Source organism: Anser cygnoides, chromosome Z (genome assembly GCF_040182565.1).
Source record: "Anser cygnoides isolate HZ-2024a breed goose chromosome Z, Taihu_goose_T2T_genome, whole genome shotgun sequence".
Taxonomy (NCBI): Eukaryota; Metazoa; Chordata; class Aves; order Anseriformes; family Anatidae; genus Anser; species Anser cygnoides.
This window is the reverse complement of record NC_089912.1, coordinates 32,309,620-32,336,721: the sequence shown is the minus strand read 5'-3', so window position 1 is coordinate 32,336,721 and position 27,102 is coordinate 32,309,620. Positions and strand designations below refer to the sequence as shown.

The 27,102-nt window shown below is 41.8% G+C and overlaps 1 protein-coding gene across 17 annotated transcripts in view; it reads left to right on the top strand.

Moving 5' to 3' along the window:
- NRG1 (neuregulin 1) overlaps positions 1 to 26,790 on the top strand; it is a 474,737-nt gene extending 447,947 nt beyond the window's left edge. For 8 of the 17 annotated variants that reach the window (XM_066987722.1, XM_066987726.1, XM_066987725.1 and 5 more), the window contains 6 exons: positions 5,750 to 5,773; positions 11,012 to 11,114; positions 14,635 to 14,761; positions 16,330 to 16,460; positions 16,986 to 17,189; positions 21,668 to 26,790. In XM_066987722.1, the coding sequence (XP_066843823.1) occupies positions 5,750 to 5,773; positions 11,012 to 11,114; positions 14,635 to 14,761; positions 16,330 to 16,460; positions 16,986 to 17,189; positions 21,668 to 22,319 (1,241 nt within the window). In that variant the 3' untranslated portion in view covers positions 22,320 to 26,790. Of the gene's footprint in view, positions 1 to 2,740; positions 2,759 to 5,749; positions 5,774 to 11,011; positions 11,115 to 14,634; positions 14,762 to 16,329; positions 16,461 to 16,985; positions 17,190 to 21,667 lie in introns of those variants that run through there. The other 9 variants (XM_066987724.1, XM_066987723.1, XM_048053608.2 and 6 more) reach the window with 4 other exon arrangements.
- Positions 26,791 to 27,102: the final 312 nt, after the last annotated feature.

The following is a 27,102-nucleotide window of genomic DNA, read 5'->3' as shown; positions in this document are numbered from 1 at the left end:
AAAGAAATGTAGCACGCACATGCGCACACAAAGCAATCTATGTCAGACCACTGGGAGAATCAGCACTGCAGTCAGATCATCTTAGAAGCTTTCCCATGGAGGGACGGGTTAATTATTATTAATTGTCAGTGCAAAAACAGAAAGCACACTGAATATTTATTGTCTCTTTGGCTATAACAAAGTCAAAGGTAACATCGAAGAAAATTGCTTAGATCTTACATTTTATTTCATGATTATTATTCATAATTAATTGTCACTGGCATCATAATGTACTATGATCTAAGATCAGTATTATAGGAACTATTTTTCTGATGGATTGCTTGCCAGCATGGAAGTATTTCAGAGTCTGTAGGCTAGCTTAATTTCCATTAGTACATAGGACAAAAAGCTGTTAGCATATGCTGGACATTTTGGAGCCTGAAGAGATGCATAGGTTTTCCTATAGTGATGGATGAAAAATGCCCATACATAATTCATACTGCTCATCATAGATGCTACCCATGTAAATCCCAAGGGTGCTGACTGGAGACCAGACCTTCCAGCATTCAAGTCTGTGTTTTATCCTCCTGTTTTAAAAGCTTTATTGGTGTGAGTTATTTTTAAAACATCTCTGGTAATGATGAATTTGAATTTTTTTATGCTATTACAGTGTTTAAGTTTACCAAGTGTTAGATTTAAATGGCCTTTTCTCTGTATTGTGATGAAAAGCACAGTTATGTTTTTCTTGTCTTAGAAAAAAACATTTTAAAAAGAGGTACTATAAAAATAAAATATCCATTGATTGCTACTGAACTTATGCTGAAAAGTATGGTAGAATTATATGTGAATCATAAATTAATTTTCCTACCCGGAAAACACAGAGAGAGGGAGAGAGAGAGAGAGAGGTGGGTTTTCCCTCCTTTTTAGTTTTTTAGTTTCCTAACTCTGGCTGGGATTTTTAAAGGCATCTTTAGGTAGCAGACACCAAGCTGAGATTTCCTGAAGTTGCCTCCATGGCAAAGGCATAGATGCCCTTGCCTCGCAGCAGGTGTTATGCTCAGCTATAAGCACTTGAGCCAGACCAGTGCACCTCTCTTTGAAATGCACTGGCAGAAGAGCACACAGCTACATACTCTGAGAACCCCAGGCGATGGCAGTCAGACCCCAGGACTTCAGCCTACTGTGCATCTGAATTATAACATCAGATTTCTTAAGTTGCTACAAATATTAAAACAACACTGTTGGAAAGAGTCCAGTGAGGGTACATTTATATTTAACCAGAAAAATCAATGAAGAAGCATTTGTATGACTTCTTATTATTACACCCAACACAGTCAAAAGGATACATTTAAAGGGGGGAGGGGAGATAATAATGGGAGTTTTCTTCAGGCAAATGTTGTATTTGGGGCTGAAAGGCAAGCTCGTATTTTGCACCAAGTGTTGCAGGTAATTAATTTAATTTAGCTCTGTTGATGAAGCTTTTGCAAACTACAGAGCAAATCACAGTGTTAAAGAACATAAGTGTCATAGGAAATAAAAGTGTAAATGTGAACTATACAGTGATATCTAATTGTAACTGACTTTAGAAGGGTCTTTTTTCATTTGAAAAGAAAGGTTCAGTGAGGTTCTGTGCCAAGTGTGCCTAATGGTAGCTGTTGCTATCTTCAGGCTTCATTGCTGGGAAAAAGCTAGCTTCATAAATCTGCCCTGGAGTCCTGAAGAGTCCTGAAGTTATAAGTTTTGCTGAGGGCCTTTTGCAAGGTCAGAATGAGGCCAATGGTCAGCATTTTGCAAATCCCCCACCCCAACAGGGTGCAAGGCTAACTGGTTTATATTGGCAGTGATTCGATTAGCCCTGGAATATACAGTTATCACGATGCTCTAAAAACAGGTTGAAAAAGAACACAGGAAATCAGATGAACCTCCATTTTAAGAAAACTTCCTTCAAAGAAATGTCTTTCCTTTTTGCCAGTGGAAATTTCAGCATAGCTTGGGTGATGAAGCTTATTGGAAGGTACATATTTACATTGACTGTCCATTGGCTTCCAACTTTGCAAACACACAAAACCATAAAACAACCTGTTGTGGCCAAGAGGTGATGGCTGTTGGAGTCCCCACCACCACAGTCACCTTCAGCACTACATCTATACAATTTATCCCCTGGTGCTTCCCACTGCTGCAGAACAAATGAAAATTAAGATCAAACTGTGCTAGTTTGCACATCCTGTACACCTGTCTGGTAGACCCTATAGCATCTTTTCCTTGAGCACAGCTATCACACCTGCTACCCGGTGTTTTCCCAATATCCTTAATCTAACAAGTTTTTCCAAAGAGGAAGGGCAGATGTGAGAGACACAGAGTAGGCAATATGTACAAGCAGGTTAGGGTTGTTGGCCAGGAGTTCATGCTGCACCCAGAGGTGTCAGGAGATACCAAAGCACCATCTGGCTTTTTGCTGCAGAGGCTTTGAGGCTCGTGGGTCCACTCTTGTTCCGTAAGATATCAGAAGGTGGTCCATAAAAATGTACATCTGTTCCATGCAGATATACCTGCTCTATTTCAGCGTTCACACATTCACTCCTTTGAAGACAGGAAAGCAAAGTAAATGGAGGAAAATAGAAGTAAGGAATTAACATTAAAAGTGGAAGATAATTTTTATGTAGCTATGCATGAGAGCTCTTATATCAACACTGTGCAGAACGATCCTTGGACTAAGAAACTCTGGAGGAGCCTTGGATTGATGAAAGGTTGAAGACACTTCTCTAGAGCATAATCACAGGTAAACTCTTTGTCCTTCCAAACATCCCAGATGGGCCAAGGACCCCATCCAAAGGTCTCAGTGACTCACTTACTTCATTGGCTAATAGTTTTATACATGCATGGTGAATACAGAACAACTTGGGCATACTGTGAGCAACCTCAGGCATGAATCATATTTGGTCTCTGCACTCCAGAAGGCAAGCATTTCAGTGTGGGACACCAGTTTAACTTGTGTCCATTTCAGATCTGCCATCTTTAGTGAGCAAGAGGGACAATTTCAAGAGCGAAAATTCTGTTTAGATAGCCTTTGCCTCATACTTTCCAAATGTACTTGGCTAAGAAATTACAGGAGGAATCAGGCAAGAGTTCAATAAAGCTATGATATTCTAGAGGGATGACCACAACTCTGCTGTTATACCTTAACAGCCTCAATTTTTCAGTGCTTCCGCATAAAATGATGATCTTTGTAAGTACATTTTCCAGCCATTCTGCTAGTTCATTATTTCTCAGTTTCTCTATATTTCTCAAATGGTCACATGTCTGCGAGTGTATGAGGTAATCTTACCTGAAATTTTCATTTTCAGCACCCTAAATTGTGCTTTTAATGTGCTGAGACCAAGACTCCGGAATGACACAAAAAGATTTGAAAAATGTTGTTGTCTATCTTCTGCCCAAGGTTAAGGAAGACTGTTTTTTCACTATAAACTCTCAGTTAATAATTATGAAATGCTAAATTTTCTATGATATAGTAGTCTAATTAAGAAAGGACATTTTCTGAAGTCTGATATTCAATCTAGTTGTAGGATTATATTTTTGGAGGAGCCATAGGACTTTACATCGCATGTTCACAATTGCTTTTGTAGCCTAAGTACCACTGAAATGAACCAAGACCTAAGATCCAGAGTGGATCCTGAGCCACAGGAAGAAAGAACATCCTACTCAAGCAGAGTTGGCCAACCTGTAGGGGTTCTAGTGTGTGCAGGTTTGGGGGATTATAGTTTTTTTTCAATTCAAGTTAACTAAGTGGATTTTCCAGAAAGTCCCATGACCCAGAGAACACATTTAATAAGACAACTAAATAATGGCCTAAGAAACACTACAGCTTGATGCTTCCAAGGTGAAATTGGTCTCCCTGGAGCTCTCTGCTGCTGCATGAAGTTCATTCAAGTGGGTCGTTCCCTCTGTCAGGTATATGGTTTCCACACAGACCTCTACTGTGTCCCTCACTGGGCAGTACTGTGTCCCCATGCTCCCACTCACCTAACTCTATAGGATGGCCACCCCAAAATCTTGAGTGCCTAGCAGCTGTGTCACACTTCTCATGAATGTAGCATATAACTCTAGAGAACCTGTTCCAGCATTTGCAGGCATCATATTCTTATTCTGTAGATGCTAGATCCCAGTATTTCCAATGAGTTGTAGCTGTAAGTCACTTCGGGGGAAAAAAATACATCGCAAGAATTATATCTTCCAATTATGCTCTGCCAAAAAAAAAAAAAGTCTTTTCATAGAATGAAAACTGAGTTGTTAAAAATAATTAATTGCATTCCTCTTTAGAGCACTTGGACAAATATTCAATAAAAAAATGCACACTGTAATCACATCTAATAAATGTGCAACAATACTGGGTTAAATAGGAAAAGATCAAAAGTGATGATCTGTTTATAAAATGAAACGTGCTGGGATATTCTGCTTTCTTTTAATCATGTCTAGGCAATGTAGCTAGGAATAACAAAGATAAATACGAGCTATATACTAGCTAGGTTTGAATAAGTGGTGCATGTTTCTTCAGCATGTTTTCTTGTTAGGGCTCTCAGCCAGCGTATATTCCCATTTTAAGTACCAATTTCCCATTGGATTATTTGCAATAGAAACTGCATGATATGAATGACTTCCCCTGAAATTAAATTACATCCAGGCTAGGAGTTTTACCTGTAAGCAAGCATAAATCCAGCAATATATATGCATGGGCATGTCATTCATTTTATCAAAGACTTAACCAAGCTTTCTATGCAACTAATGTATATCATTAGCAGTGTTCATGTAGGCATGTAAAACTGTCTCTTTAGGAAGAGATCTGGGTGGATTCCAACTTACTTAACCCTTAAATGTTACTGATTGGCAGGAGAGAATTGGCATTCCCAATGTGTACAAGCTACATAAAAATCCATTTGGTCAGAAAATTAGGGTTGGATTTAAATTATGCATCATGCAAGGGCAAAGAAAGTGAGAGCTGCCATGGTTATGGATTTGACCCTATGGGAAGGATCTCCAATGGTACCAGCTGGAGGGAGAATCTCTGTTCTGCCTCTCCCCTAATGCTGGGGCCTGGGGGTGCTAATTTTGGCAGGTGAGCTGATGGAAATGGCGTCAGCCCCTGTCCCCCACTGGGCATGCAGCCAGCCAGAGGGTGATTCTGGTGAAGGCAAGGGAAAGGGACTGGCTCCTTATCTTCTGGAAAGGAGAGCCCTGCTGAAGTCAGTTCCCAAAGCTGAGATGGGCTCCCACTGCTCAGAACATGGTCCTAGCCGCCGTCAGGTAGCAGCTGACAAGAGCGAGGAGCCACACAACAGGGACAGGAGCAGGGCCAGAGGGGAGGGCAGTGCACAGCCCCTCTGCTGGAGGACACCACTCCTTGTAAGCCACCCTGTGCCCTCATGGTCTGAAAACGGCTGACTATTTCACATGGCATCTTTGAGCCATAGCCCCCTTCATCTCAGTAAGATGTTTAAGGGTTAATGGTTGCTGCTGTGTTCACTGCACTGTGGCTGTTCAGATACCCCGTACATATTTTGGTGTGTAACCCTTACAGAAGCTCTGGTCATGTAGCCCACAGAGGTGCTCTCAAGCACTGCTCATTTAACTACACGCCCCTTTGCCTGTTTCATGTGCAGACACAGAATAGCCATAATACTCATATGTGATTTGTTTTTTGAGTACAGTGTATTGCTCTTTTCTGAAACTTTTTCCTTTTTCTTTCTTTTTTTTTGTCAACTTTCTGCATTGGCAGAGCATCTTGGGATTGAATTTATGGGTATGGACCAATCATTCCTTTTAGCCTGCAGATTTTAGAGCCTGAGAGATAACCCCTTCCCCCTCCCCCTTTTTTTTTTTCTCCACCACCCCTTTTCAATTCCTAACCAATTTCTTTATGCTTTAGAAGGGATCATACAGCTATAACAACAACCTGTCAAAATATTAGCAGCAATCAGCTCACTAAAATGGTGATACTGGTAGGATATTCCAGATCTAAGGAGGTCTAGGAATCACTGAAGTAATCATAACATAGTGTACATTTATTTTTTTCTGATGTGTAATTTTGACTAGTTTTGACATTTGCTTTTGCTAAGTTCTTCTAGGGTAGTCAAATTTTGGAAATGCTGAGAGCATTAAGCAAAGTGACTAACTAGTCTATAAAAAAAGGATATGCTGTTATAGCCACTTAAAATTCTGCAAATTTACAGCTTTGAGCTCTGGTTTCCAAGTAAAGTTTTATCTCTAAACCCACAACTAGGTATGTAAATAGGATGCATATACACAGTTGTAAATGATAGCCATGTATACATTTTCTAGGTCTGTAAATTAGCACTGAAATGAAAGTTATTTAGGAACATAAATACATGTTGACAGGAAGACTCTACGTCCTCGAGTCAGCAAATGTGTTCAGTACTTATTATAACAAACTCAATAATTGCACCCGTCCAAGAACATTGGTAGTGGATAGTTTTTTTATGCTACAGCTTAAGATAATAGAAACAGATCTTTAAGTCCTCTTCGTGAAGAGACTACTTACCCAATTAATGTTTAGTAATCTTATAATAACGTACCTCTTTAGTAGGCTAACTTCAAATTCAAGTCATTCTTATTCTGGCAACTGATTTTTATTATAGCAACTGATGTTTTTCATACAATTTTACTTCATATTCTTATTAAAAATGCGCACAAAAAATGTCATTAGCTTAAGCTGTGAACTGTGGAAAATCCATTACAAATCTAAACTTAGAAAATCTATCACAACCCAGTTTATTGTTATTATTATCACAAGATAATATTAATTCTCAGTCATAAAAACTAGGTTTTATTAGAAGATATATGGCTACATTAACGTATGAGAAATTATATTAAAATCCTTAGAAAAAAACTGACTTGCAAATTTTGCTTTCTATCTAAGATAACACCAGTGGAACCACCTCTTGGAACCAAATTATTTCAAAAAATGGCAGAGACCTTTAAGAAGAAAAGCTTTAAAATAGAGCAAATTTAAGACCACATTTATTATCAATTACATATAAATTAGGGTGATGTGAAATTAATTGCATAATGTGCATGTTTGAAGGGCTGCATATAGAGGGATTTAATATCTTAGAGCTGTAGAACCACAGAATCATAGAATATTCCAAGTTGGAAGGGACTGACATGGATAAGTGAGTCCAAATGTTGTTTAGATTTTCCTAACATTATGTAGGGAAATATATTTATTTACAGAATTTTTATACTTAATTGACCAAAAGCAATTCTAAATTCTCACTGCACACATATTCCTCTGTGGGCTTTTTCTGAGCTAGTGTGATGAGCACTTCCAAGGCAGCCTGTATTTCTGTGCTGGGCATCATCAACCAGCTCTGTGTGCACTGCACCAGCCAGCGTGCCCACTCCATGGGGTTTCAGGGCCATGCAGCCTCCTTAAGGCACCTCTGATATTCCCCAGGAAGGAGTTTGGGAGTGAGATTCCCTGTAGGAGAGGCACTGGTGTGCCACATCCTCCCTACATAGCTGTCTCCAAACTCCCTGCCACTGCAGAGCCACGGCCGGGACCCCTGTCCCCCATCCCCTACCACCCATCAGCCTGACGTGTGGTGAATTTTTGGTGGGAGCTTGCTGGTTCCTGGGTCAAAACCCCATCCTCTACTGCAGACCCACTGCTCAGGCCACTAGGCTGGGGGTGCCACTGCTCCAGACCCCTCTGTGCCCCCAGGGAAACCTGAACCCTGCCAGGCACTCTGGAGCTGTTGACTCTCCTGGGGAGCCACTTCTCCCCAGAGTTTAGGGAGGGCATCAAGTTAGGCTGGATTGTCCTCATTCTGAAAGGTGTGGGAGGGGATTTGGTTAATGAAACCATGCCCTGGCGTATATCTTTCCATGCCCCTAAGGAACCTACAAACCCACAGATGTGCCAGTGTGAGAAGCATCGCTCACAGCTTTACCCACAGCTGGCTTCTGTTGATGCGCCCTCATTGCATGCAAGCCCAGGAGAGTCCCACATGTGTGTAGCAAGCTTCAACCCTCTGACAGCACTAGCAAGGCAATCACCACTTTGCTGCCAGGCTCATCTGCAACAACACCAGCCTACAATAACCCTCCTGAGTCAGTGCAGTTTTTGCAGTTTTTCCTCAGTATAAACGACCAAGCACAGTTTCCACTGTTACTTAGTCCTCCTCCTCCTCCTTTCCCTTCCCACCCAAGGAAAACGGGTTGATACATATTTATTCATTTTGCTTTCACAAGCTAACAGCTGACAGCATGATCAAAAAAAAAAAAAAAAAAAAAAAAAAAGTAGATTCAAAGCATTTCAAATTTGCCCCTAAATTGCTTAGCACAATTCTCTGTTTCCTGTGACATTCGTAATACACCATTTTCATGGCTAACTAATAAGCGCTTTTAGAAGGGGCATAAATGGGAAGGGGATCAAGTGCCACTAACTAGCCTAGGCAAGGAGTTATGCTGTATGAGAAATCCCTTCAGATTCTGCTTCAGCCTTGTTCTTTTTGTCCCCAAGCATTTCTTCACTCTGTTTTTTCCAGTATCAAGCATGCTGTGCCAGGCCTGCAGTTGATTTCTCAACCCTTTAACCTCATTTTTCCCTGTTTTTCACCTTCCTCTTTTTCTCTTTGTCCTGGTTTGGTTTGGAGTTTCATCCTTTCCTTCCTTCCCTTTTTTGACTTCCTATTCTTGGAGGTTTGTTTTGTTTTGTTTTCTTTAATACATTTTTGCAGCATCCTAGTTTTACCAAACTCACTTCTTCTCCCCTCCCCCTTGTAAATAATCAGTGCTATTAATTTTGTCTGAGAGTGCTCATGACCTGTTTGCTGGTGTTTTTGTTTACAGTGGGTTTGGCTTGTAAGAAGAATTATTTCCGTGATAAGGTGGATTGTATCAGAGAAATTAAGATTTCTTCTTGCTTGGTGATTTGTAGCATGTAAGATTTGACATCTGTCATGAATCTTGGGCAGTGAGTAGCTGCGTTGAGGCTGGAAAACCTCAAAGGGCTAATGCCCTACTGATATTTTGCAAATCTCAGCACTGGATATTGGGTCGTGTCTGCACTGGCACCTAGCCATCTATCAACAGTTGGCGAAAACATTTATTAAATTAATTAACAGTTATTTCAGATAAGTGAATTACAGTGATTGAAACCACATTTCTGAAGCAATAGCTTCAGCAATCCCACCACCTAGGACAGAGAACAACCACCTTTATTTCCCCAATACCCATCACTCCCCACAAATTCCAGGGTTTTAATCTTATGCTGATCCTGCTCAGAGTCTCAGTCCTTTTTGCTTCCCTTCTTTCCTGGGGAACAAAGTAGGTGTGGATTCGGACAATCACATTTTGTCTCCCACAAGCTGGGAAGACTTATCATGGAGACAAATTTAAGTGAGGTCCTGCAAGGTGGCACAAATTGCAGTCTCAGGCACACCCCTGTGCACCTTGGTGCCCACAGCAATTTTAAAACTGAACTAAGGAAGCCCAGGAAACACTTGAGAGAAATAAATGCTCCCTCCTTAGTGGGGAGGATTTCCTCCTTAACTGACCTTCTGTGCTGGTACTTTTTCCATTACTGAGGTGAGAGGATGTATTCCATTCTGATTTCTCCCCTGGCCTCCTCAAAGCTCCTTTCAGTCCAGCATTTTAGAGACCCTGAGCTTGGATAGAGACTTATGACACATGTGAGGGACCACAACAAGGAAGTGATTCTCTATATCGCCTTGTGAATTGCCCCATAGGCCTTTTATGTTTTTGTAAGACCCTCTTGTCAGTAATAATGCTGACATTTATTCCTGAGGCACTGCGGACCTGTGCAGCTTTTATTCATTGACTTACTTTTAATCACCAGTATTCCAACTGCACTCGATACTGCAGACTGACCTAATGCCACCCTCCGGTCCAGATCCCCCAGAGCAAGCTTTCGGGACTGTCTGCTTAATCAAAAACAAAACTTGAGAAAAAAACAAGACAGAGACCCATTTTTGTCCTAAAAACAGGAATGCAAATCCACATTCATAAAAGCTACCTCTTCTGTCAACACAGAATGTGTGTCTCCATTTCAGCACTCCTTACGTAACGTTTCCCAAGTACAACATACACTGATGCTCTCTGCCAAGAGTGATTGAGGCTGGAATGCAAGGGTAGCTCCAATCCAAACATTACTGGTGCTACTAACGTCTTTATAATAGTAAAATATCTCTCATGAATGAGATCAGCAGCAAGTTCTCATCACAGAGCAAGTTGCCACTCTAGATAGAGCAGAGTTCCTTAGCTAGACATAAAAAGATGCAAGTGAAAACCAAGAATTTCTCTGATACAACGCACTACTAGTTACTGATACTGCTGTGTTTTTTGAGCTGCACTGGAGAAACAGTCTGAACTTTATGACCAGAGCTCAAAACCTGTGTTCATTTCCATTGGTAATATGTTTACAAGCCAAGCTCATGTTTCAAATGTAGAAGGGTATTTTGAAATCTTTCCTGCAAAGACAACTGAGATACAAGTTGGCATGGGGGCAGAGGGATATTGGATATGAAAACAGTCAAAAAAAAAAAAAAGATAATAAAATCAAGAAAATACATTTATCTAAAAGACTTATAAAGTTGGCTTTCATTCCAGCTGTCTTTGCAGAGAAAAACTTCCAAAGCATTTGCAAATTTATGTTATTACCTTAGTGTGTTGCACTTTTATTTCCAGCAAATGCTGAGTGTTTGTCAATTGTGAAGTTTTTTTCTTAGATATTATTCTTGCTGACTTAAACAAAAAGAGATTACTTTTGACTGTAATTGTACGGATGATCACTCGTCCTCGGTACTCTGTTTAGAGCTTACAGTGTAGTCCTGTTCTCCTTGCAGTCAATAATGATTTTGCCTGAAGTGTGGTGGCTGTGTTTCGGTGTGGCTGTGTGAATCTGTGCAGTGGTATGTAGCATGCCAGCTGTGGACTGTGTGCACCTTGCCTAGCTATCCTCCATGTTGTGACCTTCTCTGTTTTTGTCCCTTTCTAGAAGCTGAGGAACTGTACCAGAAACGGGTGCTGACCATAACTGGCATTTGCATTGCTCTTCTAGTAGTTGGCATCATGTGTGTCGTGGCCTACTGCAAAACCAAGTAAACTTTTCTCTTCTATTTTATATCTGTGATTGTCTGTCAGGGCCTTCCCAGTTGACTGTAGCTTCTACTTCTCTGAGCATTTGGTTGTTAACGGGGTTTCTCCAGAGCTGAACTGAAGAGGCAACCCTGTGGTCAGGTTACTATGGTCAAGCAAGGTGGTTGCAGGTCTCCATGTCAATAAGTGCAAAAATAAGATGGGTATCTGAGAGGTTTCTCACCATTCATATGTGACTCAACCAAATTTTACCGACTTGCAATTCATTTATCACACATTTATGATTTTCCTAGGTGGATGGGAACAAACCCCATCAGTGGAATCATGTTGCTACCCAGCAGTAAATTTTAAGGATCAGCTTAGTTTGTTTATACTTGAGAACAAGATTAACAGTGTTAAAAGTTAGTAAACGCCAAAGGCCAAAGAACTGAATGTGAAAGTACTCCCAATGCAAAAGTAGGCACTTTAATGCATTCTCTGAGCCTTTGTAAATTACTGGGGGTGACTCTCAAACATGCATGAGGCATTCTGGGCCATAAATTATATTGAACATCAGCAGGATTTGTGCTGCCAAAACTTCTGGCTGTTCTTATAAATCTCCCCACCAAAACACAGAAAACCCTTATCATAAATCTTCTACATTTGTATAAACCTGTAGATTTACTGTTGCAGGGCCTGATCAGCAGTTCGGTTGTTGGTTTTCCTTGCAAGCTCCACCAATAATGGATGTGTTAAAAGCAGGGAGGGGGTCATTTGCCCCCTCAGTGACAGTCCAGCCACACACACTCACATGGCTCCTACCCACAACCTTTGTGCCAATGGTCAGCTGGGAGCTGGGAACCACTGAACACTAATAAAGAGTCAGATTAATTATTCTTTTTAGAAATGACAACGGTCAAACTAGGGCAGATAAACAACATCTGTCCTGATCCAAATATCATTGAAATCAGCTAAGGCTTCCTCATGAATTTAAATAAACATTTAGTCAGGGTTTTTAAGTACCGTTTTCTGTATAAAATGCCCTCAAAATACACCAGGAGTATGGATGCTTTGCCACAGTTCATCCCAGATATCAGCAATCATTGCTAGCCAAAAGTGAATTGTTTTCAAATACAGCTGGCAAGAGTGAAAGCGAGCTGCCAGTTTGTGGCCCTCCAAATGCAGCAGTGATGCCAGGCTGCTATCTATGAGATGTTCCCTGAATGCTTTATCCTCCTGGTAGGAGAAAATGCAGAAACCCAGCAAAATCCTGGAACAGTATTAGGAGAACATATCAAATAAAATGAAATGGCTTAGATCTTGTAGGTCTCCTTGCAAGAGATGCTGCTGATTAAATGCTAAGGCAACATCTTTTGACACTGAGTCTTGTTTCAGAAGTGCTTTATTTGCCAGTCATTTACGTTAAGGAAAAGGCTCCTCAGAATTAGTGAAGCACACATTACAATTCCCATTATTCTTTCTCCTCAGTACTCATTCCTAGAGTAACTTCTTTTTTTAAGTTAGTGTCCTTTAACTGGAGTAAAAATGACACATGTGGAAGCATGCAAAATGCAAATATACTAATCACTAAATGTGGGAAGTAATATGGATTCATAGGGACAGATTCCCAGGCAGCAAATGACAGGATATCAGCCCCATAGATGATGAATCCAAACTTTCTTGAACCCACTTTCTCTAACAAGTAAAGGGGCTTGGGTCATTCTCAGTTCCCACCAACACAGCTCCAATATTATGGACCTTGAAAGGTGCTGTGAAATCAAGTTAAACATTTTTGTGTGCTTCTTCTTAGCCCACACTGGCTTTTGGGTAGCTGCCCAGATATCTCCCTGCCCTACTCTCCATCCAGTTAACTACCTGTGTTTTCTAACATGATGTCTGAGTAGCTGTGACTTAGATATCTCCAAAGCACAAAGCCCAAGTGGACCAGTGATCATGTCCTGCTGAGAAAGGAGCATTTCCAAGACAGTTGTGTCTGCTTGCACCATTTATACGGAGTGACATAAATTAGGTGTCTTCCACTATCCAGGCCCATATATGTACACAAAATACTTAAAATGCAGTATGTCAAGTCATGTCTTCTTTTTCCTTAAGCTTCCCTGGCTATCAAGCTTCAACATATTGTTTTCCATCCCCTCTCCTTTTTGGAAAGCTTGAAATTGTCCCCTTGAGTTCAAAACATGATTGAAAACAGTTATGTCTTACACCATCCTATCCTGCCAAAAATATCTGCACTTCTGCATACAGCTTAGGGAGTTGTGTGTGTTTCAGCTCTTGCCACAGCCAAGGTCATATGCACTCTGCAGTGTGATGGAGCCTGCATCCTCCCTTCACTTCCCTGGATTCTGTGGCAGGAAGGTGGAAGTTCTCCAATATAATCAGGCAAAACTGGGGAATATTGATAAATTAAGACTGAAATTGAATAGCACGCTCCCTGCTTATTTATTTTGGTGTTCCATTTAGTGCATTCTTCATGGCCTTTGCAGCACCCGGTCGTAGTATGCTGCAGATTTTGTCATTGACAGCCGATAATGCTCTCCTGAAAAGTTCTCTTAAGGAGAACTGGAACAGTTAGCAAATCGGGAAGGATCAGCTGATGATGGGGCACAATATAAGTGTCTGAGTCAGCTAGAGACTGTGACATTAGTACAGAAGATGGAGGGTTCTCCTGAATGCATTAACTGCCCTGGCATCCATCTGCTAGTCACTGGGTTCCAGTTTATCTGATGCTGTAATGAAACCCTCCAGAGCTGCCAGGATGGCTGCAGGCTCAGTGATACCTCACGTAGCCTCTTTCTTTGTATTATTTCTGGGGCTTCCTCTGCACCCCTAACTTCTTTAACAAGTTTATACGTTTGGAGCACACTGTTGGGGTAAGTGGGGTAAATCCCACAAAAAGTGCATAGCTGCAGGATCACAAAAAGCCCCAATCGTAGCAATGCTGTTAAATTTTGCCGCTGATAGGCACCTTGGCCTGCCTGTGAAACAAAGGCCACGCCAGAGAGGAAGCAGAAAGGAGGCTGTTAGGTATGCACACACCACCACTGCAAACAGCTGCATGCAGGCCCCAAGGTCTAGGCCACCCTGTGCAGTGTGGCAGCACCCTGTGGAGAGCAGAGAAATGAGACCTGGAAGACTTCTGGAAACCTGACTATGGCCATGGGGAGGGTAGCAAAAGTGTCGGTGTTAAAATCTCTCCTCCTTCCCTTCAGAGTGCAGCAAAGAGCTTCTCCTGAAACAGAGCACAGCTTGGAAGTGGCCTCCGTCTCCCTCGCACATTTTCCCATCCCCTTGTGGCCTGCTGACTCCTGGAAGGGTGCCCACACATCTCTCCCCTCTGCAGGTCCCCACAGCTCCAGCTGCAATTAGACCTGCAGTCTTAGGGGTGACTGAGATCTTGCAGCAGTGGGGAAAGTGCTGGCAATAAAGAAACTTTACATTATCATTATCATCATCATCATCATGCTGAAAGGTGCAGCTGCTTTCCTTTTGTCTATTAAAGCCGTTTCCGTGTTTCATATACAGGAAGCAGAGGAAAAAGTTGCATGACCGCCTTCGGCAGAGCCTCCGCTCGGAGAGGAACAACGTGATGAACATGGCCAATGGGCCGCACCACCCCAACCCACCACCAGACAACGTCCAGTTGGTGAACGTAAGTCCTACTGCTCACCTTTCAACCTAGTTTGCCAGTGCCATGGCAGAGCTTGCCCTGACACTGTGAGACTTCTCCCTGCCACAGGCTGGTGGCTGAATTCACTTGGCTTTCTCCACCCAGAAACAATTTGGGACTCTGTGATAAATACGCAGTAGGATGAGATACATTTCCACAGACGGCCATTTCATTGGTGCATGCCACAGTGCTGCAGCTGTGCCTGCAGGCCTGGGACACCAGAAGCAACAGCAATACGTCAAAACAAACAAACAAACAAACAGAAAACAACAACAACAACAAATAAAATGGTACCAGCACTGCAGTTGGGCTGAGCGTGACCACAGGGATCAGTTTCTACAAACACAATTTCTTGCTCTTCTTATTGCCCCTTGTGGTTGGTGAGTGGGGCCAGCCATTGTAGATCAGGAGTGAAACCTCATCAGCACACACCTCAGGCTCCCTGTGCACGTCCAGGGAGCAATGACACCTGTGACCCTCAGTTCAGTAGTCCTCAAAACCAAGTTTCTTCTTTCAAATATAACAGCAATGCAGAGCTTTTCACGTAAGACAGTGAAAAGAGATAGACACCATCAACCAAAACACTGCTGCAGCAGCTTCAGAGAAGTTGTTGAGGAGTTAAGAAAAGGAAAAAAAAAAAAAAAAAGAAAGAAGCTTTGGGGTAAAAGTCTAGCTGAAGACTTCACCTGATAGTAGCAATGACTGGGCATTGCCAAGTCATGGCTGGCCAAGTATACCCTGGCCCTTCGTCAAAGAACAATGAGCAATGGGAGCAGACAGCTACTCCCCACCCAATCTCTTACCCAAGCCTTTGTCTCTGCTAAGGCAACAGCAATGCTCCCACTGATGTTTGTTAAGACACATTTTCAGAAGAGCTCAGCTTGTGCTATTTCCCCTCAAATAAACTAAATAATGAACAGCGATTAAGAGACAGGAAACAAGTAGTCCACATTGAGTAGAATGGAGAGTCCTACCCAGAACAGCATATCTGGTGATATCAGTGGGCTACAGATAAAAACTGTTCGGTAGTCTAGGCACTACAAACCTCCAGCCCCATCTCACAGGGCTTTGAGCCATTGGTACTGAATGCCCATTGGTACTATTTCCTGCCCAGATATTTATGGTGCGATGAAAAATTGCCAGTGCTAATTAACTACTCCTGTCTTGCCCACTGGACAATATTTTTTTATTTATTTTTTTAATCTTTTATCAATGTGCTGGTTGCCTTTCCAGGTCTCTATCCTTGATGACTTCTCATTTCCTTCTTACATATGTAGGTTGATTATAGCCTGACTGGGATGCAGCCTTTTGCTAATTTCCTCATTTGTTTCCTTCAATCTTGAGTTTAGATGGGATAAATACATGGAGGTGTACATGAATGTACTCAAAAGTGTAAGTGTTGTGTTTGCCCACATTTGAGTAACAAAGTTAATGCTTTGGTGCATTAAAAAAAAAAAAATTGTCTTTATGGGAAAAAATACGTTAATTACATCTGCAGATGTGCTGTAAATTTTGGTTTGTAAACATGAGGTTTATATGGTTTTTTTCAGCAGTACGTTTCAAAAAATGTAATCTCCAGCGAGCGTGTCATTGAGCGAGAAACAGAGACCTCGTTTTCCACGAGCCACTACACCTCAACAACACATCACTCCACAACAGTCACCCAGACGTCCAGCCACAGGTACTCAACAGGGAAGTGAAACAGCACCTGTAATATCCATCCTGCTGCCATTGCAAAACAGAAAAGATATGAGAGAGAGAGAGAGAGAGAGAGAAGTATATGCTCCCTTTGTAGTGTATTAATTTTATGACTAACAATATTTAGTGTCATGTCACCTAACTAATTAACTTTCCAGGAATTTACAAAGTTCTTATTGATCGAATGGCATTACAACATTGTTAGAGTGAATTTCAGTATATGCAGATTGCTTAATCAGTGACTGGTCTTCTGTTTTAAAGATCAGTCTCCAGTCCTAGAGTATGGAAAGCCTTCCTTCTTCTTCCTTTTACCCAGACGTGCAAAGTCATCTCAATGTGTGTGGATTCCTGTAATTCACAGAAATCTGCAGCCCCAGTTACCAGCCCTAAGGCGCTGCACACCCAAAGCTCCAGCAGAGTCCTTGCTTTCCCCCAGTTAAACTTCTCATCTGCATTTGCAATCAAAGCACCGTCTCACCCTCTGCTCCCTTCTCCTTCTTTCCTGCAGCTGGAGTCACGGCCACACTGAAAGCATCCTCTCCGAAAGTCACTCGGTGCTTGTCAGTTCCTCTGTGGAGAACAGCAGGCACACCAGCCCGACGGGGCCACGGGGCCGCCTCAATGGCATCGGTGGGCCACGGGAAGGCAACAGCTTCCTCCGGCATGCAAGAGAGACCCCTGACTCCTACCGAGACTCTCCTCACAGTGAAAGGTACCACACACTACCTCATTTCTTCCAGCTGGCCAGGCCTGGTGATCCCAGAGGGTTTCCCTGCTTGGGACCACAGGAGGAAGCCCAACAGTGCTGCTCATGTAGGGCATACCTCCCCTCATTTGTAAAGGTGGTGTACTTTAAAGTCTACAAAAAGCATCTTGCCTTTCTGCCTCTGCTGGATTTATTCCTAATAGATGCAGTTCACATTTGGATAAGCTCCACTGGAGTAACTTTTCAGAAATTTTCATTGTAGAGTAAAAAGGGATCTCTGACTAATTATTGATTTTAAAACTGAGAGATTTTATCAGACACAAAAGACAGGGACAAAACAATGTATGGAGACAATGTATGGAGACAGGGAGAAATGCAGGAGGAGGGCAATAAGGACTCCTAAGACTATAGGAATTCAGCCACCATTTACTTTCTGGGGGATTCCAGATGCTAAACCCATTATCTCTTTTGAAAATTCCCCTTGACATCTTACTAAATAAAAGCAAAGAACACAAACTGCAAGCCAGAAGAAGGTAAGTCTTCATTGAATCAAAAGTAGTCAGAGGCAGAGTTAGACAGGATTTTTCCAAAGAACTAACTTTTTTTTTTTCCTCTGGAAGTCTCACTCATCAATACCTAAGGTCTGACTTGAAGTGAATGAGTTCTAAGAAAACTTTCACTGAAAAAGGCTTTTCAGCTTGAGGTTGGGATTTTATCTCAAGATCATGGCATAGCCCCAGAGCAGAAAAAGAAAGACTGGGAAGAAACAAGGTATTTGAAGACAGCCTTGCTCCCAGAAATCAGAGGCCAAAAAGAAAGAAAACAAAGGGTTACTGGACCAATTCTCTGAGCACTGTGAAATCACAAGAGTTTTGATATCGTGGGACGTCCATGATGTCAAAAATGCAGCTAGGCAATCCACAAGGAGAGTGAGTTATATAGGAGACTTATTGTGGTTTCCAGAAAAATGAATGTGCAAGTACAGCAAAAGCCATTTCAGTGGTACTCCCTCTGCTACACAAAGACCAATTGTTTAGTGGCAGGACAGTGGACTACAGCTGAGGGCCCTCTGAACATGGTTTGTAGGACCACGAAGGACAGCGAACTGGCGCTCTTCTTTTAAAAATGTCCGTAATTTACCATGCAATTTAGTTTTCAAGATATGTGGTTCACATGAGATAAACAACCATGGCCCCAGTCCAGCAGAGCACTTACTCAAGATTAACTTTTAATTGTGTGAGTAGCCCTGTTGAAATCAGTGGTATTACTCATGCGGGTGAAGCTTGCCATGTGCTTTGCAGTATCAGGATGTACGACAGTAAATACAGCACTGTTCCCTGCCTGAGAACTGAGCTGGAAGCACTGCCACATGCCCACCAGCAGTGTGTAATAGAGCTTCAGATATATGGGCATCTGGGTGTGAGAAGCACAGATCATTCACACAGGCTTCATGTGCTGGTGCAGATGGCCTGGGACACACAAGAGCCACACCCTGATACACCATGTTGTTAGGGAGAGAAGAAGAAGCATGTGCCCTTCCATTTCAATGACAAGAAAAGATGTTTTGTAAATGATTCGGTTTCTAGAATATTATGGCACAGGTGAAAAACAGCAACATTTCTGTGATAATTCACCATGCATTGATGGCTTAGCCTCTGCTCAAAATGACGGTGAATTTGGAATGCAGAAAATAGTTCCCCAGGCTTTAAATTAGGCCTCATCTATATTTAGCAAGCAGGAAATACATGGAAGATCATTTCTGAGAGATGGATTGCGGGTATGTGTGTGTATGTAAGTGAGAAAATAAGAGTTATTTGCAACTAAAAATGATTCTGAAACATAAAGGAGAATGCAAGCTGACAAATTACTTCCTGAAGCAAAGCAATGTTGAATTAGCAAATCAAGTCTGTGCTCCATCCATCCTCCAGGTCCCCAGCTCCCTTACAATTCTGGAACGAAATGGAACAGACATTAGCAGAGACTCTTTTGCATGGCCCTATCCCTCTGTTGCATCCCATGCCATAAAACCTGTTTATATGAACAGAGGTCTCAATCATAGGTATTTTACAAGGTCTTTAGCCATCTGACAGGAGAGAAACTCATAAAATATCATCTCTGCATGAGAGGTGAGGTTAGCAGCAAGTAACTAGTTAATTGGCTGGGTCTGTATACACTCTGATCCCCTTTCACCAAGCCAGCATGGATGGCCAAAAATCTGGATAAATCCATCACCTTTTAACCTTCCTTTCAGGAAAGGCTAGAGCTGCATGTGTTCAGTGCCTGCACCTCAGCTTGTGGACAGCAGCTTGTTAGCACTACCCCATTGTTCTGTGTGGGAATACACCAGAAACGTGTGAATGCATGACACACCAGCATGAGTAATTTCACTCTGATGGAAGCATGCACACACAGTACATTGAACACGTTTAACTAACTTAGTACATTAAAAGAACCAGTTTAGCTAAACTCCATTGTGTCAACAAGACCTATGTCCAAAGCTGTACCAGAAGGCTTTACAAAGGCTTCAGTTCCTCAGACACCACCTATGTTACAAAGCGAAAGGGATGAAAAGGTAGTGCAAGGAAAAATAAAGAATTATTTTGTACATTTAGTATGCAGACCTATTAACTTCCATTTGTTCTCACTTGCAACCACCTTGATTAATTCTTGTGCATAACTCCAATTTCTTTTTCTCCTGTTCCTCAGCTGATGTAAGTCGTTTACCTCAATTGAAACCAATTTACCCTAGTTCACATCTGTTCAGGATCTGTGCTGGTTTCTCTTTTTTCCAATAACTGTTTTAAACAAGAGGCATACATGGAATTGAGTCATAGGTTGGATAAGGAAGTTGGATTCAGATTTATTTTGATACTTTCAGACTCAAATAAATAAATCACTAATGAAAAAATAAATAAATTCATGAACCATAGCCATATAACTTGTCTCAATGGGTCTGTGTGAGAGATGTAGCTTAGAAAGATTTTAAGTTTGGACGGAGCTGAAATTCAAGAAAGTAAACTTAGGATAAGAAAAAAAGCAAAGCCAGACGATGCAAAATGTCATGTTGGGCACTGTGCCTTTGATCAGGAGGTTTCAAGCTGATCCTCATGAATCTGCATGACCTCATAGCATCCCACAGAGCTCCACTGATCCAAACCAGCTGAGAGTCCTCTTCCTTTGAGACAAGCTCAGTAGCAACACCTGAGCTTCACTTTCAGAAGTCACCTTTGACCACTCCCCATCCTACAGAAACTTTTGACAGAATAGGCGCAAATTTTGCAGAGCATTCATTAACACTAAGTCAGAATGTCCTCTCCATCAGCATTTGTTCCCTGGTGAAGACGGATAAAGCTTCATGTTTAGGCTTATGAAGCACTAGCCAGAGCCATCTGAGTTTGGGCCCAGTCAGAACAGGCAAGAAAGCACATGCTGATATGTAATAATGCCAAAAGTAGATAATAATAATTTTAATGCTGCAAAACCCAAAGGGAAAGTTGTAAGGATTACATTGCACTGAAACAAAAGCTGGCATTTAAAAAAAAAAAAAAGTGTTTCAGATGTTTTATGTTCTTTCAAAACAGGAACAGGGTTGTAAGGTGGTAGCTGCAGTGTGGAGATGATTTAACAAGTGCTCAGACAAGTGCAGTGCTTATTGCAACTTGCTAGAGGAGGAATATATGATTGCATTTGAAATGCTTGAAGCTCTATGCGCTCTAGTGTCAAGAGTCCACTCTGCAATAAATGTACCTGACTCTCATGCTGGATTCCTGGGCATGCCTCAGGCACTGCACTAAGCAGCCATGTTTGTTTGCAGATAAACATATTGGGCAGAGTAGCTAGATCACTGTGTGTGGAGCAGCACAAAGTTGCAGCGACAGGGCTGCAAATCCTCCTCTGACTATCCCTAGCAACTGAAATTAACAGAATCTGGCTCTAGATTTTGTGCAGACTTTGTGTTCCTCCTTATCCTGAGACAGTCCGGTTGCCAGAAGAGGGTGAAGCCCCAGGAGAACTGTCCCTCAGTTCCCTTCCTTTCTTTCCTCCTATTTGTTTGCATGTACCCCAGACCCTGGCCAAATCCTGCCAGAAGTGCAGCAGCCATTAGAGAAAATATTTGCAAATGCATTTTTTTTCTGGCAGTCCCCCAGTCTCTGAATCCCATCCCTGGCTTCATTCCAGGAAATTATTCTGGCAAATAATTTACAGCATCTCCATGGCTCTTCTGAGGCAAATAGACCTGGGGGCTTTGCTCTGCTCTTCCTGCTTTCAAACATTTTCCTCCAAAGTCCCAGAAGTCAGAGGTTTTACAGGCTCATATGCTATAGGACTAATAGCAACAAGAATGTCTGGATGCTGAGGATGCACATGAGGATGCTGGAGATCTTAAGGGGCTCTCTGCCTTCTTCCTCGCAGCCCACATGAGCAGCCATGTTCATGTATCGCCGATTCTGTGTCTGCAAACTTCTCCCATCTCTTTTTGTCAGGTATGTCTCAGCTATGACCACACCAGCTCGCATGTCACCTGTTGACTTCCACACTCCGACTTCTCCCAAGTCCCCCCCATCTGAAATGTCACCGCCGGTTTCCAGCTTGACCGTCTCCATCCCTTCGGTGGCGGTGAGTCCCTTTATGGAAGAGGAGAGACCGCTGCTCCTGGTGACCCCACCACGGCTGCGTGAGAAGTACGACAACCACCTTCAGCAGTTCAACTCCTTCCACCACAATCCTGTCCATGAGAGCAACAGTCTGCCACCAAGTCCTCTGAGGATAGTGGAGGATGAGGAGTACGAGACCACGCAGGAGTATGAACCAGCACAGGAGCCTCCAAAGAAACTCACCAACACCCGGCGGGTAAAAAGAACAAAGCCCAATGGCCATATTTCCAGCAGGGTGGAAGTGGACTCCGACACAAGCTCTGAGAGCACCAGCTCTGAGAGCGAAACAGAGGATGAAAGAATAGGTGAGGATACACCATTTCTGAGCATACAAAACCCCATGGCCACCAATATGGAGCCGGCCACTGCGTACCGGCTGGCTGAGAGCAGGACTAACCCAGCAAATCGCTTCTCCACACCAGAAGAGTTGCAAGCGAGGTTGTCTAGTGTAATAGCTAACCAAGACCCTATTGCTGTATAAGACATAAACAAAACACATAGATTCACATGTAAAACTTTATTTTATATAATGAAGTATTCCACCTTTAAATTAAACAATTTATTTTATTTTAGCAATTCCGCTGATAGAAAACAGGAGAGGAAAAGAAAACTTTTATAAATTAAATATACGTATGTACAAATGTGTTATGTGCCATATGTAGCAATTTTTTACAGTATTTCAAAAATGGGGAAAGATATCAATGGTGCCTTTATGTTATGTTATGTTGAGAGCAAGTTTTGTACAGCTACAATGATTGCTGTCCCATAGTATTTTGCAAAATCTTATAGCCCTCAGTTATCCCAGCTTTTTTGTGCACTGCATTATAATGACTGAATGTATGATTTGCAAGAATAGCAGAAGTCCCTCTGTTTGCTTGTTGTAGAATCCCCAGATCAAAAAAGCCCTCTTATGGCACTCCCACCCTACTCACCTCACCAGAAAATGACAAAAACACAAAAAAAAAAAGGAAAGAAAGAAAAAAAATCAACAAAAAAAAGATATTTTCTTCTACGAGAAGTTTTATTTTCCTTTCTGTATATGAAATGAGTTTTGTCTGCTCTCTGCCAGCCAAAAGGTTTGCTTCGTTGAGCACTGGGATAATAGTAGATCCAACAGCATGCTACTATTAATTACAGCAGGATAACAAACAAAACAAAACAAAAACAAAAAAAAACATAAAAACAAAAAAAAATGCATTAAGTAATGTTACTTATAGAAAGAAAGTAATACTGTGATTTTAAACCAAATATATTATTAATCAGAGGTCAGCTTGTAATCACTAGGAGCTGCCATTTCATTATTTTCCAGATACTAATTGTTCTAGTTATCCCTTAGAAAATGGGTTTAGGTTAGCTGAAGCTTTGAACCCAGTATTCTATTTAAAAGTTTAAAAAAAAATTAAAAAAAGAAAAGAGAAAAAAAAAAGATTTATATTAGTTTAAGTTAATGGGGCAAATATTATAGCAGATATCTGTAACCAAGCAAGGAAGAGATCTAGCTGGAAAACAAATGCCACTAATAAAAGTGCAATCAGTTTTCACCTCTATTTTTTAATGTTGATTTTTAAGAGATGATTTATTCTTTTTTCCCCTCAGTTTTCTCCTGTTTCTTCCCCTACTCAAAAAGATCCCTGACAAGCTTCTAGCAATACCTTGTTAGCATTGCTTTTGGAGTAAGGGTTATTCTTGGACACAGAAATGACTTTCAGGGAAGAATTTATCTGCTGAATAGTTAAAAAGGATAGGCAGTAGGAAGGACATAGCAAAAGTACGGAATTCATTTCTAGTCACCTTTACTGACTCCATTATTTGGGGTGGAGGAGGCCAGGCTGATGCAAAGGCCATTTAGGAAGGCAAGCACACCATGTGAGTTACAGCTGTACTGTGCGTGGCCATTTGGTATGAATGTTTATGTAGCCACTGATGGCCTTGAAGTCTTTGACTAGTAATGAATAAGGGTGTTGTCGGTGCTGGAGCTGTTGCTTCCATTCAGACAGAAGCAAATGGCCTCTTTTGCACTGAATTCCTAACAGTTTAGTCAGGGTCACTCTGCCTCTTCTCTTCTTTTCATTTTTGTTGTGTTCAGTTGGCACAGCATAGACTCAGGATTGATGTGGAAAACAAATGTTTTTCCTAGACTCCGGGGATTCTGAAAATGAGAACATATGTTCTACAGGTATTACTGGACTCTAAATAAGAGCCATGTCAAGAGAACAAGAATTTCAGCCAAACTACACTCATCCTTTGGGCCACGTCCTGGTCCCAGTTAAATGAAGAGAAATAAGTCAAGGAAATTTTGTGAGATGTAAACCCAAGGAACTAAAGTCCTGACTCAGTAAATTGTTCAAGCATATGCTTATGCTAATCCCAGCAAAAGTTATCTTCAGCATGTGCTAGACTCCCATTGACGCATCCAGTGTATGCATAAAGTTAAGCATGTGTTTAAGAGTTTCGCTGAACAAGATGTCCTATTGATTTGAGACCTGAAAGCAAAGTTTAGTAAATGAAGCTATTTATCAGGAGGATGAAAATTAATGAGTTTCTCACTGTATAGATCAAGCACGTCACATTAGTAAGAATTTGGAGGAGTCTAACTGACCACCAGATTCAGCAGAAAAACAACAAAAAAAAATTTAGAATAGGAATAAAATGATGACAAAGTTGGATGCTAGGATGCTGGTGGTGGAAGCAAAAGACCAGGAAACTAGTACAGCTTTGGGCTACATGGTGACTGAAATAGCACTGCTTATTTGAGAAGTCTATGGGAGATGGCAAAGCTTGACAACTACAAACTGTCCAGACTCAAGACCCTTTTGCCGTTTCTTCCCTAGCTGGCATGTACTTGAACACACTTTGCCTTTGCAGACCAAAACAAAAGCTCTGTTCAAATTCTGCATACCATACACTCATTTTCATCCCTTTAGTCATGCCTATTTATCTGCAATCCCATGCAGCAGTACATCCACCTCCCCAGTAACTCTACAACTCAGTAGTACAGAGGGCCAGGTGAACTTTCCTGATTGCAGACCACCAGTTTCCAAAAGTTTTGCACTGTTGAGTTTCCAGAGGCACTTGAAAATCTGTCCTTTCAGTAACATTTCTGATACTGCAAAGATCGTATGAGACAGACAAGACAGAAAAAGGAGGGCATAGAAGCAAGATACTTGCTCCCAAAACGCCCATCTTAGTGGCAGAATAGAGATTATAATGCAGGGCTTTTGTAATCTCCTCCAGTATAGATCACATACAAGGCCAGCTCACATTCAGGTGTCTGTGATAGCCCAGACAGATTAATCAGGATGGAAAAGGATCTTGCCTTGAAGTGGAGTAAATTATTTGACTACCCAATAGGGCCAGTAGAAAAGGAAGGAGCAATTGCATGCCTGGGAGCTGTACATGTGAGATTTATTCAGTGTGAATCTAGGGGAAAGTGTCACACCTCTTCTGTTGCAGTGCGTCGAAGTCAAAGCGGTGTGCAGTCCCTGCTCCTCCCCCTGGTACATATAGTAGTGTGTTATAGAGTAAGCATGAAATTAGGCTGGGGACTTCACACGGACCTAAGAACAAGAAAATACAATTGGGGATATGGCTGCCTAAGCCCTTAGGTCTTTGGGGAGATCCCAGCCTTACAGCACAATTCATGCAGCAGTGAGTTACGGGAGTTGCCCTGGCTTGGCACTCACAGAAGTGGGAGCAGGACGCGGCCCCCTCCCCTCTGGACTTGTTTTTAGCATACTGTGAGGATGGTAGGCATCGTCCACGTCAGTCAAGTCCACACCCTGAAGTTAGCAAGTCTACATGGCCACAGATTCTGCTGGCGGACTGCAGCCAGCTCCTGCTGGCCAAGGTGCTGGAGACTGCAGCAATGCAGAGCAGAGCCAGCAAGTGCCTACAGGAAAGGCCAGCTCCCCCCTTGGGGATGTTCGCTTCATCAACCCAGACCTCTGAGCTAGACAGTCCCGATCCCTTTGGGCCAAGTCGTTCAGATTGTCCTGGTTTCTTTTCATGTCATTTAACTTAAGCCGTGAGTTCTCCCTGTGTGTGTGTTTATATGCAGAAGTTCTCCAGGAAAAAAGGCTTCCTTCAGGGGTGTATAGCTGGAAGATGTTGTACACAACCTGGTACAGCCTGCCTGTTCAGCTGGTGTAGAACATTACAGCTCCACAGAAGTTCTCTTATAACAGAGAAAAGCCTACTCCCTCCTCTTGGCCCACATATTCCCTTCCTCACTTGAGCCACCCCAACACCCCCAGGTTTGAGAGATCAATCACTGCCTTTATCAGGGAACCAGGGAAGCTCAGTCCTCCAAAACAACATTGCATCTCCCTGCTTCTCTCACACACACTACAAGCAGTTACCTGAACATCCAGGATAGCAAACTTGTGTTCCTTCAAAGGACACATCTCAACCTGTTGGACACTTCCTGGCTCTGCAGTGTGGCTACATACCATCAGCTGGGACTTACTTCTAGTAAGAAACAATAAAAAAGCACCTATGAAATGCTGCAGAGAAGGGCAGACAAAGAACATGGCCAATTATCATCATTTGTAATTCTCTATTCTATTGTAAATACATCTTGTACATACTTGGATGTTTTCATCATTTACTGTCTTTATGGATTATGTGTTAAATAAGACTCTCTTAGTTTATTGTGTAACACTGTAAATAACATAACGTCCTTTATTATTTATGCATAGGCATCTAACACGCGGAGAAAGTTATCCTCATATTATTTTAAGATATATGTCAAAAATATGTTGCATTTTTCCTTTTGCTTTGAAAAAAATTGTAATATATCCTCTTTTTCCCCTCTTTTCCTTTAAAGAAAAAAAAAAAGAATGCTAATTTATTGTCCAGGAGAGAAAGGGGATGTAACTGAAAGGCAAACTGTTCAAAGAACATGCTATGGAAGCCACAAGCTACTGATAAACTAAAGAATTTATTATCCCAAATACAGCAATAAGTAATTGTTGATTTATTAAGGTTTTGTTATTCATTTTCAGTAAAAGAGGTGCTGGATTAAATTGCTTATGTGTTGTACTGACCCAGCTGCTCAGCAGACTGTGTCAGACCAGTAGTCACCATCTTTCTGGATCCAAATGTTATTGTAAAGGTCCTGTTTTGCCTAGCTCCAGGTTTGTTCCAGAGGCTTTATGCATTTCAAGCCACTGTTCCCTGAGTTTTCTAGATTGTTTGTATGGAGGCCTCTGGCAGAGATTCCTGTTCCTAGGTAAAACATTCGCAGTTTCATAAATTAGAATAAT